Here is a 12,683-nt window from a genome sequence, read left to right on the forward strand (position 1 = left end):
TTCACAACCAATCAGTAAAAACAGAAATTGTTTGAGTTTCTTTATGAACATTAAATCTTACATAATGAGTACGTAGATGTGGGCAGTACGACTGCCTTACCTGTTTGATCCTTTTCTTGGTATGTCAGTGATAGTTGATCATGATCGTTGTATCTGAGAAAACACAAAATGCACAAACTCCTTGTGAAGTATACTTAATCACAATCTCAAACTAATCTAATAAAAATTGTATTTTTATGTATGCATTACATGTACATGACCTTACTATTACTGACATGGACCTTTTTACAGTAAGAAGAAAGAGCTTTTTGTGTCACCTTCACAGCCTGTGGGATACAGATGGAGTGTTTCATCATTCTACTGTCAGAGTAGAAGACTGAAAAAACACTTTGGCATTTTGACATTGTCTTTTGCAACTTGACCTTTTTATGGCGGAGATGGCCGCTCTCCTGGGTGACCAGTGTATGCTGTAAAATTAGTCTGTATTGGTTCTCTTCATCATTTTATTACATCTAGAAATTGACACTGGATTGACTTACTTTTTGTTTCTTGTTTCATATTGCAAACATAAAGCACAGTAATTGAGTTTCGAATGTTTGCAATGGGGAAAATGAAATTGAAAGTGAGGGGGAGAAAAACCATCACATTGACCTTTTAAATTCATTCAATTACACAGGCTGCAGTTTCTGTAGGTTTTTAAATGAATGAGCCAAATCTGTTGAAAGACCCAGACTTATTTTATTTAGACATTTTGGCTTACAGCTTAGTACATGGTTATATCAGTTTTTTGTTTTTTTTCTGCTTGTAAATAAAGTCCCATTAAATCAAATACTCAGACGTGTCAGTTGTTTTTCAAATTCACAAACTACATTTTGGCCTAATGTAAAGATAAATATTCTAAACATTTTCTGTGCTGAGACCATATTTTTAATCTTAAACATACATTGAAATTAATAAAAGTAATTGTCCATTCTCATGTTGTCAGGCAAGTCTGATAATCAGAATGCTTTTATTTTTTTACTGAAAACTATTCTGATGTAATGCTGGATTCCTGCTCTCTATCTACCACTGCATTCTCCAAATCTGAGCAAAATATTCAGAAGTAAAGGTCATATTGTGTAAAGATCATGTAGAATTTGGGGCTTTTCTTCCCGTTTAGTTCATATTTTGTCCATGGCTTGTGCATGCATTTCCTCAGAGTGATGAGCAGGGATTCTGACAGCTTTGTGAAGTTATGTGGGAGGACAGGCATGGTGTAGATGAGTCATGTCTGACCTGTGACTGATAGACAGAACCCCTGTCAGGTACTCACCTCCGTCTACTTTCCCATTCTTTTGCTTCCATTATACCTCACTGTGCTAAAATTAACACTACCAACTGCAGCCTCCACAGCTGCAGCAGGTACTACAATAAGTATTGCTCACTTTCAACATAAGACTATCAATGTAAAATCCGGCACAGTAATCTTATCAGTGCAGCCTGGAAGACCTGTCATTGTGTAATAAATTGAGTGCAGAAGGCTGTGAGGGCACATCTTGTCTTTTGTGTAGCAGCGACTAAAACTGAATGGGGAGGGGGCGGGGGTAAAATTTATTACATTGGTCTTTATTACATTACTCTGGTTATTTTCGTAGAGCAAATTCAGCAACGTGGTGCCACCAGTAGGTTCATCATGGACTCTCATTTACTGAGGATACAAATTGAAACCCACTACTGTGTTTCAATTTGTGTTTGTTTACAGACACTGTGGTATAATGGAAGCAAACAAATGTAAACCTCCGTCACATTTTCCTCAGTCTTCACAATATCCGATATTTTATCTAAAAACCAAGCCATATCTCTCAGATGTAATTAAACAAATAATCTGTCAATTGTTGCAAAAAATTTGTTAAACAGCAAGTGTTGCTAACATTTTGATCAGAAACATGAACAGAACCTGATGGGTTAAGAAAAACTAAGGAGCACGCTGAGATGAATTAAAAGTATTGTATCTATTAGCTGCTGGTATTAAAGGTATGTTTACTCACAAACCATGATTTCTGAGTTGAGTCAGAAAATTTAAAAACCGTCTTTTTAATCGGACATCCGGGTTGTAAATTTGAAGGTACACTGCAAGCCTCAAGTTTAATTGCATTACTATACAGTGTTTCTAAAGCACATTTCATCCATCACATGATGTTGAAATAAGAAACCAACACGTTAAGAACAATCATTTCTAAAAATTCTCAAAGTAAATTCAATTGCATGTTTAGTAGACAGCTATTTGATATAAAATGTAAAACTGTGCAAACACCAAATTAAGACATGCAATAGGAACAAAGATACATTTTTCAGTTTTCTTTTGTAGTAAATCCTGAACTTGTCTATGGCATCACTAATGGATCAAAACATTCCTAAGTTATTCTAAATTTAGTCCTTTGAGGACACAGCATCACAAAAAAGACAAATTTATTGGGTATCCTGTTAAAGAAATAAAAAGGAATTTCAAAACTGTATTTGGATTATTGTTGGTGATAATTGTTGATGGGTATTGTAACTTTTAGATTTTAAAATCTTTTTACAAGTAAAAAAAAAGGTTTCTTCTAACCATATACAACATAAACCAGCAATAAACTGACAAACACACTTGTTATCTAGGAGCAATGAGTCATGCTGCTATTTAGACTCTCCTGGATAGCCTAGTGTCTGGTTTCTTTACTTTGTCGATATTTGACAAGAGACCAACAAGAGTGTTATCTCCCATCAGTTATCTTCTCATTTTTCAGTCAATTTGTTCCTCTATCCCATCATTTCTGGCTAGCTGGTCCCTTGACACATTTTCTGCTTCAGAATTTAAAAGGACAGATACTCTGGGACATTCGCCCAAAACAACTGTTGAGAAAAAAATTTACATCACTACTTGACATGCAGTGAAAAGCGATTTAATTCCTATCACACACCAGGCCCAGATGGGCATCTAAAGCCTTCTGGTTTTCCAGGACTATTTTCTTTGCTCAGTGTTTTTTTCTGTTGCAAGTGTCCCTCCAGCTCCTACTGCCTTACTGTAATGCCTTCATTTAAAAAAAACTAAACAGAGGTTAATAAATTATATTTTTATTTTTTTTTTACCTTTTCTACATCACCATATTCTCTTTGTTGTTTTCTAGATATTATGTGTAAAGAAATATTCTGTTGGCATCAGGTTTCTGTCCAATAGGCTACTGTACTTATATCTTTTTGGGTTGAATTTCCCAGAGGGTGATATACATAGTTAATATGTGTTATCGGCTTCTTCAGCGTACACAGTCTCTCTTTCTTAAAACGATATGCTATGTGTGGATTAGTTATTTACAGTCAAATCCAAAATTACTTTTGGTAGACCATGAAACAGGCTAGTTTCATAACATGTATAGTGAGGCTGCTCTTTTATAAAACAAAAACAGCAAAAATAGTTTTTCATGTTCTCTTTAAATATTATTAAAACAATCTCTGTTTATATAATTTAATAAAATCCATGCTCTATATAACTATCCTATACAGCGAATTTTGATATTTCTGATAAATTATAACAAACTAGAAGTGAGCTCATGGTATTCCCCCCTTTTCCAGGTACAAGCTGATACGAAGACGAGTCATCTGGCTAATAGGGCAATGGATCTCTGTCAAATTCAAATCTGATCTTCGACCTTTGCTCTACGAGGTGATCTTAAGCCTCATGCAGGATCCAGACCTAGTGGTAAGTAAATTGCACACACAGCTTGGCTTGACTTCTAGAAAACGATGCACTTGTAATGAGTGAAATTGCAAATGGATTTGTTATGGTTGCCCAATATTTGTTTCTGATACTGACAAAGTGATTTAAATATTTGTCTCTGATTATTATTTTAAAGTTGATGTTATACATGGACTTTGTTTAGACATAAGTCAATATTTTATTTAGGAGTACCCATGTCCTCTAGATTTATAGACCTGGCAAAACCTCTTGGACCATAAAGTCTAGAATAAAAGTTTCTGTTGTAAGACATGCAAAAACACCACAATTAGTAAATTTGAAACATAAAGTTGACTGCATTTGATTCCTTTTGAATCAATTTCATTTAATATTTTTTTTTCATTTAATCTGCTGCACAGAATCAGATTAGGACATTCTTACTTTTGGGTGAACCTTAACTGTTCATATCGCTTCATGTTTCTGCACATGCTGCCAGGTTTCCAAAAGCACATTTGGTCTAAAATGTTTTTTGTTTCTTTACTAATTTCAAGTTTTGTGAAAATTAAGTGATTAACTAAAAAGCCAAAGCTTCTGTTCCCAAATTTCCATCAGCTATACTCTAGATAAACTACTTCTCCTACTGTGGGAAAAGTGTTATTATTTCATTGTCAGCCTCACCACAAATTGCATTTTGCCACTATTAAATTTCATGAACAGAGAGCTTGATTGATGGCTTATTTTTAAATGGTTTATAGGAAAGGATGTCAATGATTCTTTGTGGCGTTCAGATTGAAGTTAAAGGAAATCAAGTTAAGTCTGTCTTTTTGAACCACTTTGTTGAAAATCCCTGTCTAATTCTATCTCTTACGTCATTATTTGAAGGAAGAATCGTGGAAATGCGTAATTATTTGGATTCCCTTTGCTGCGCACAATACAGTGTAATGTGATAATAATGAAATTTTCTCTGCCTAAGGCAAAGAATGCGGTGCAGGTATCCATTGACAGTGGTTTGTCTGGTTGTCAGCAAGACAACAGAACAGCCACCAGGTGGAATTTTATAATGCTCTGCAAACGGGGAAAAAATATTAAATTTTGATGTGCAACTGACATCAAGGTAGAGTATGCGTAGACAGCTGTATGTTTGCAGCCCAGCCAGATGACAAATTCCCAGGGCAAAATTCAGGAAACGGGAAGGAGAGATGGGCAAATCCAATACATTTTATATACATGGACTGTTAACTTTAAACTGACCAAAGGATATTCTTTGTCTGAAAACTTGTCCTGATGTTAAGATTTCAGCATAATTATAACACACAGAATATTGAGGCATCTTTACAAATAAGATCCGAGTCTTTTATTGAAGTGGAGCAAAGCATAATTACTTGATGTTTTGTTCTGCTCCGACCCCAATTGCATGGGTTCTGTGGTGATGGGAGATTTATCATGTTCATCTATTTAGCAATCTTATGAAACAACAAAACATTACTGATTTATAGTTTTAAAGCAGCAATGTATGATATGATGTAGTTGTATTTTAAATAGGTACCATTTGTTGTTATTGACATAGCACAACACATTAAGGTTATAATGGTGTCTATAGGCTTTATTTCTTGTTTTTGTTTTATTTAAATACAATTATTAGACTAAATAGCTAATAAGTATGACAAGTTTTTACTCTATAACAAACTCATAACTGGTTATCTGTTGAATCCAGTCAGGAGGTGAGTCAGCTACTTTGCCAACCTGATGCTAGTAGCTTGCCAATTGTGATTTCAAAACAGCAAAACCTTGATAAGTGACATGGGCACCTGAATGTGCTATGAAATGATGGTGAAAATTCAGTAAATATTTAAATTTGGCAACCACCTTGTGGTTGACCAATTCCAGGCCTGGAAGTGATAGTCATGCTTTGCTTTACAGAGGTAGAATTAAAGCTGCAAATTAGCCTTTCCTGTGGATTAATTTAAAAGTAGTAGTAGTAGTAGTTGGATTAACCTGTTGCTTGTCCCCTCTTCAGGTGGCAGAGGAAAATCTTGTTTGTGTCAAAGGCAGTACACAGTTCTTGCCAGTACCAATGTCGTTTCTGTGTTGATTCTGTTGTTCAACCTTGGTGTATTTACATACACCAAACAGTCTACATCTACTTCTCTTAAAGAAAATGAGTGAGCAGTTAAAATTTTAAATAATATATATGATCTTATGTCCATTACACATTTAGAGCGACTGTGTACTAACTACTTTTTGCCTCCAGCTTAAGGTCTTGGTTTTTCAATTAGATTTTTACTCCTCATAAATACTGGACACATTTAGTCGGACAATGACATTCAGTTATAGTATACTTCATTTACCACCATTATGTCCTTCAGTGAAGCTTAATGGATATGAAGATTACTCATGCTACAAATTGCCTTAAGGTTTATGATTGTAATTATGCCTCTGAATTTCAGTGCTCTTTCTTCACACAGTCTTACTCTTGCATCACCAGTGAGCTGACCAATCGTGTGGTCTCTGATCAATATTCCTTGGGCCACTTTGATACTCTTGGTTATAATGAAATATAGATCATAAACTTTTAATGATGGTAATGGGTAAAGCTACAATGTATGAGTTCAGTTAGTTTTGAAAATATATATTTAGTTTGTAGTGATGTGCGGTCAGGGGAGGCAGATGAGGCAGAGCCTCCCCTGTCATCATGGAAAAATAATATGCTAAAACAATTTATATTGCTATTTTCACCCTATGGTTTGTACTATAAAGTACCTATTTTTCATTTAGCTTAACCAGTTCTGATTATATTTTCTTCAAAATCGCTGAATTTTCACATTTTCCCATTCAAATTGTCTTTTTGTCCGCATGTGTGAAATTTCCTTATGTAAATAATAACATGCAGGGGGTCAATAGTTGTAAATATGATTATGATTAAGTCAGTGACTCACCGGCTATGAACCTCACCACACTTCACTGTTACTTTGATACTTGTTGCTGGGAAACTAAGAGATTTTATTCCTACTAAGATTTTGTTCCAAGTTGCGGGGGCAATTTAAGAACTGCAAAGCTGGGACTAAAGCTAAAATCGTTTTTTTCTACTTTTCCCCAGCAGTAGCCTTTAATGTCTGATAATCTGACACAGTCATAGAGGGAGCTTTCTCCTGCATCTTATTCATAAAGAGCAAATTGTTACTTATTGCCTTCATAGCCATAACACAGCTGAGCTAAGACTTAATAGGCCTGATCACACTCTTCTTCTCTTGCCGCCCAGAAAAATCAGCTGCCATATAAAGCTTGAGGTGGAAGAACGTTTATCAGGAGATGAATCAAAACTTAAATTCCTTCTGGACTGCAGTCCTGATTACTTTGAAGTGATTATGTCCTTTTATTTAAGCTTGAGGAAATTTGACTATATATGTTACAAAGATTCTACAACTGCAAGCATGACAGGCATGCTTTGCAGAATAAGTCTTTCACTGAGCTGTTTTCAAGTTTTTGGTCAATTTTCTTCTGATTCAGTTTGCTTTGTTGACTGAGCAATTTTCAATAAACTTTTATTTGTGCAGTTTTGAAACTTATGACAGCCTCAATGGCCTCAGAGATTAGAACTCAACATCCAGATATACACCGTGTACCAAATTATTATGCAAGAGATATTTTCTCAGAGTTTCTTAAATTGTTAATGCAAATGATGGTCAGTATAATTTTCAAGTCATGAACTATTACAGTACAAATCAAATTTTACTGAACAAAGTTCCCCATGAGAACAGTATTTTTTTCAAAAGGAAAAAACTCAAAATGCACTGTTCCAAATTATTATGCACAGCAGATTTATAGATTATAAAGAACTGCAAACAGTCATTCTTTGAATGTGCAGCATTAAGTAGTCACATGTACTAAAATCAAAAGCTATTTCAATCAAAAACATCTTAACAGACTGAGCTACATGTTAACATAGGAGTCCTTCTTTGATATCACCTGCACAATTCTTACACCCATTGAACTTGTGAGTTTGTGGAAAGTTTCTGCTTGAATTTCTTTGCAGGATGTCAGAATATCTTCCCAGAGCTGCTGTTTTGATATGAACTGCATTCCACCCTCAGATCTTCTGCTTGAGGAAACTCCAAAGGTTCTCAATAGGGTTGAGGTCAGAGGAGGATGGTGACCACACCATGAGTTTCTCCCCTTTTATGCCCATAGCAGCCAATGACACAGTGGTATTCCTTGCAGCATGAGATGGTGCATTGTCTTGCATGAAGATGATTTTGCTACGGAAGGTGCGGCTTTTCTTTTTGAACCATGAAAGAAAGTGATCAGTCAGAAAGTCCATGTACTTTGCTGAGGTCATTTTCACACATTCGGGGACTCTGAAGGGGCCGACCAATGATTCTCTCCCCATGATTTCGGCCCAAAAAATGACTCCACCACCTCCTTGCTGACATCACAGCCATGTTGGGACGTGGTGGCCATCCACCACCAATCCACTACTGCGTTCATTTGGACCATCCAGCAGTCATCAGTGAAGAAGTCTGTTTGAAAATTAATCTTCATGTACGGCTGGGCCCACTGCGGCCGTTTCTGCTTGTGACCACTGGTTAGGGGTGGCCGAATAGTAGGTTGATAATGTGGAACATCCTTCTTGAGTAGATTTCCTTTAATTGAGCTCAGCAGACAAACTAATCAACCCAGCTCTCTGAAATTAATTATAGCAATTCAAAGAGCCCTGACACACAATACCATCTATAATTTTAATAGCACAACAAAAAAATGTTATCTTTATGACACTTTAATCCAATTTGCATAATAATTTTGAACACGGTGTAGTAAGGTAATTAAAAAATAAAAAAATGCATGAAATAAAATGAGTCAAAATGTTGAACATTAATAAAGAAACCTTGGATAAAAGAGATAAAAATCCAAAATAAATCAATTTTGAAAACTTAGCTGAGTTTCTTTTTCTAACTTTGCCTGGTGTTTCACTATGGGAAGATCCAATGACATCATGTCTGTCTATGATGGTCAGTGGCTGCACCCACCATCCAATATCATGGCCATCCTACATCCCTCAACTCATTCATGTTTTCTTCCCTTGTGAAGTCTACAGCAAAAGTCCCTGAGCATATTCAGGCTAGCTTGGCTCTGCTGAACTCATACTGATAGTTAAACATGGAGTTGGTCAAGTTATCAGTAGGGGGAGGGTTACGGTGTACTTACTAATTAATTTCTGACAATTTCTGAGCTTAGCCCGGATAGCTTTTTTCCCCTTTGTAATTAAAATGATCAGTTAGAGTGATCTGTAGACTTTAATAAAATAGATCTTTATTTAGTTTCTTTGTCTGTGATTTACAGTTAAACCGAACACAGATGCTTACATTCTTCTGAAACTTTTTAGCAACAACTCAGTGCCTTGGAGTTTTGTACATTTTATCAAAAGATTTTGGTGAAGGCTATTAGATCAAGTCCTGGGAGTCCTAACAGATACCATCTGCAGCGGGATTAGCAAGTGACTTATCACTTTCATAAGTTCTGGGGAAAAGCTAACATCAGCTGCCAGGACCAACTGTTCTGACCTGCTGGCAATTGCACAAAGACTGATGGTATGTGTAGCTGGAAAACTAGAAACAAATGACGATCTCTGCAGACCTCACTGATGCCTTTGTGTTGAGAGGCATGATTGATGCAAGTAAAAAAATGGATCGTGTTCTTTACTGTGGATGTAACTGAAGCCATGTTGCTGAAATTCCTTTTCCACTTACCTTAAATGTTGATGTAGCACGTTTGTGTTGTCAGGAAGAAATGCAAGATTGTGTGCTATTGCTAAAGAAACTTGGGTAGATAAATGAATGAAAATGTTCTATGCCATTGGGTTTGGGTGTGGTCAGTTACACAGTAGTTACATTTTGAGCAAAATTGCAAAGCCGAGGTAATTTATTACATTTTTTTACACATTGTATATAAAAATTATTTATCCACAGGACTGCGTGCACTGTTATTCAAAAATTCATATTCTCTGTCACACCCATAGAGACATGAATGATTTGCTTGAAAGGATCTTCTTTAACTGAGTTCTTACCTCCTTACCTTTCTCTGTTCTCATTTACCTCATTTAATCTCTTTTGTCATCTGATTTCTCTCCCTAGTGGATGTTTCCAGCCCTACTGAGACTCTGTTAGATTATACTGGTGATATATAAACAATGGGCTGCTGCGTCTTTTTAAAAAATTATTTAGCTAGGAATTTTATTTCCAAAAGTTCCAAATAAATTGGTGTGGGATTTTGTGTGTAGTTGTCTGAGTTTCAATGTGTTTTCAAAGTAATAACAATTGTTTCAGTTTTATCCAATTAAAAATTACAGTCAGTAATAGGCCTGTCGCGATAAACGATAAATCGATTAATCGTACGATAAATTAAAACTATCGACGTCATTTTAATTATCGGCACTATCGTCTCTTCCGTCCTTTTTCTCTTTCTGTTAATGACACTGAATGAAAAAAGGCTCAACTTCGGTGCTCTCCACTGACCCTCCCTTCCTCATTTCCTTAGTGTAAAGCCCAGCGCACACTACACCATCTTAGAGCTGTCGGCCGATTGTCGGCCCATTTTCAAAACCTGACAGATCACACATTAGCCGACAGAAATCCTAGGTATAACGGTTCGATCGGGTTCGGTCCTGCCATGTGGTGTCCAACAATGGGCACAAAATAATGGCTACAAGTCCAGTGAACTAATTTTAAAACCAGGCATTAATCAATGCTTTACTACAATCTACCTGCAATGCATGTTGCTAGTTTCAGCGTAAAGTCCTGACTGAATGAAAATCATTATAACCTGTTTACGTCACGTTAACGAAGAACAGCTGAAAAGTTACCGGGTTTATCAACTGCGGTAGCAATTTCGCTCCAACTCCTCCCCTTGTCATTTCTATATTCTTTGCATGTTAAATAAACATTAATGTTGTTTCCACATATCATCTCCAATGTCCGCTGGAGCCGTGTCAGCTGTGGAGGAGAATCACGCTTTCTAATTGGCTACCTGTCACATTCAACAGGCTGCGTTAAAGATCCCAGAATGGGAAAACCCCTGATTTAGATCAGAGCGACAACGACCATCTACCGTAACACACCACACAATCTTAGAAAGACCAACGTTTTAAGGTTGTTGTAAGGGGAAAAATAGGAGCAAAAAATCGTGTAGTGTGAACTATTGCATCAGGTAGTTGATGTGCCCGTCTTCTCTATTTAAATCTAATTATTACTGAAGGGCAACATAGTATACAGACTTCATAATCTGCACTCTTTTGGTTGAATGCAGTATTTATTTCCACTTTGGCTTTATGTTGTTTAGTTTTTTTTTTTCCAAGTGAGTTTTTTGTTAATGGAGACTGAGAATCCATTTTATTTTTGTTTTTGGTTGTTTTGTTTATTTTGTTTATCAGCTCAAGTGTTAAGTGTTCTTTCGAAAATAAAGTGTATCTATCTTTGGCAGGATATCGCATGCATTATTACATCATTTCCATTAAATCAGTGTAAAAAGGTCTTCAAACAATATTATCGTTTATCGCAATAATTTTTGAGACAATTAATCGCTCAGCAAAATTTGCTATCGTGACAGGCCTAGTCAGTAATTTATCAATAAAGTAAATTGTCACAGTTGAGATTTTTTTCTTTCATTTAAGTTTTTAATGGTTTTGGGGTAATGAATGAATAAATATAATTTTTAGAGAACATTCAGGTTTTTGGAAGTTGTTTGCAAAGGATTCATAGACTTTAGAACTCATTTTAAAAGAGGCGATAAATCAGGGCAATTGGATTTTCTTCATTCCTTTTTTTCTTTGTATAATGGTTGCATTCTTTTAGGCAACTGTTTCATATTGGCTATGAAATGACTGACGGGAACATACTATTCTTATCTTTATTCACCTGAAACTTCTATAAACTTGGCTTATTTTCCATTTTAGTGCAGCTTTCAATATAAAAATGTTGTGTACTAATACAGTGGCACTGTTGAATGTTCCTTTTTTAAATTAGCTTCTTTTTCTCTCTCCCTCATAGGTGCGGATTGAAACGGCAACAACACTAAAGCTGAATATCCTCCCTATGTCAAAACTTTTCAATAAGTGAAGTTTTCATTCTGATCTATTTTATATTGTATTGCAAAGTTTTGCTCAGGTTCCTCTTGAAAATGAGATCTAGATCTCAACGGGGTTTACCTGATTAAATAAAGGATTATAAATATAATCTATTATATTTTTAAAGACTTATTGCATCTCTGCAGAGTAAATAAAAGTTGTTTTGGTTTCAGTCTATCCAATGCAGTAAAGTTATATCCATAACTCAGGGTCACCTGTTGATGATTTTGAGTTTCGGACAGAACAATTCCTCCCTGTGAGTATAATATCTGAATTAACTGTTAAGAAATGTATTTTTAAAGTCACTGATAAATGAAGCTTATTTTATTGGTTTGTCATAATTAGTCTCAAATGTCTTGCATCTTCTGTCTCTGTTTTAGTACCTGGAGTCCATCTTTGGGCTGCTCTTCCAGCTTTTGCAGCAGGTGACAGAGTGTGACACTAAGATGCAGGTTCTCCATGTTATCTCCTGCGTCATAGAGAGAGTCAACACTCAGGTGAGATTTGACAAAGCTTTTGGAGTGTTGTTCCAGTTGCACTTTTATAAACTGGTAACCCTCAGTAATATAGAAAACCATTAAAACACTTATATTGTTAATTGCTTTTAATAAGAATGAATGGAAAAGTTACTCAGAGTTGATGACTTATTTATTGAACTAGTAGCTAATGAAAACAAAATCCAATTTCTTGGCACATTGGTATATTTCATAGGACCAACAAAACCGGTCTGTTTACCATGCTGTATCCATGCATATGTGAATGGAAAGTTGAGTGAAAAGTAAAAGTATGGTAGAAAAAAAAATGGTCAAATAAGAGTTTAGAAGACAGTCACAAGTTTTTAGCTGCATTGGTCAGCAAACTGACTGGACCCAAACC

The 12,683-nt window shown here is 35.8% G+C and overlaps 1 protein-coding gene across 1 annotated transcript in view; it reads left to right on the forward strand.

Annotated features, from left to right (window-relative positions):
• ipo11 (importin 11) overlaps window positions 1–12,683 on the forward strand; it is a 113,274-nt gene that overhangs the window by 38,529 nt on the left and 62,062 nt on the right. The window contains exons 16-19 of the mRNA XM_028034383.1: window positions 3,589–3,715; window positions 11,731–11,764; window positions 12,023–12,063; window positions 12,188–12,304. Coding sequence (XP_027890184.1) covers window positions 3,589–3,715; window positions 11,731–11,764; window positions 12,023–12,063; window positions 12,188–12,304 — 319 coding nt within the window. The remainder of the gene's footprint in view (window positions 1–3,588; window positions 3,716–11,730; window positions 11,765–12,022; window positions 12,064–12,187; window positions 12,305–12,683) is intronic.

The sequence above is a fragment of the Xiphophorus couchianus genome, chromosome 12 (assembly GCF_001444195.1).
Source record: "Xiphophorus couchianus chromosome 12, X_couchianus-1.0, whole genome shotgun sequence".
Classification (NCBI taxonomy): domain Eukaryota; kingdom Metazoa; phylum Chordata; class Actinopteri; order Cyprinodontiformes; family Poeciliidae; genus Xiphophorus; species Xiphophorus couchianus.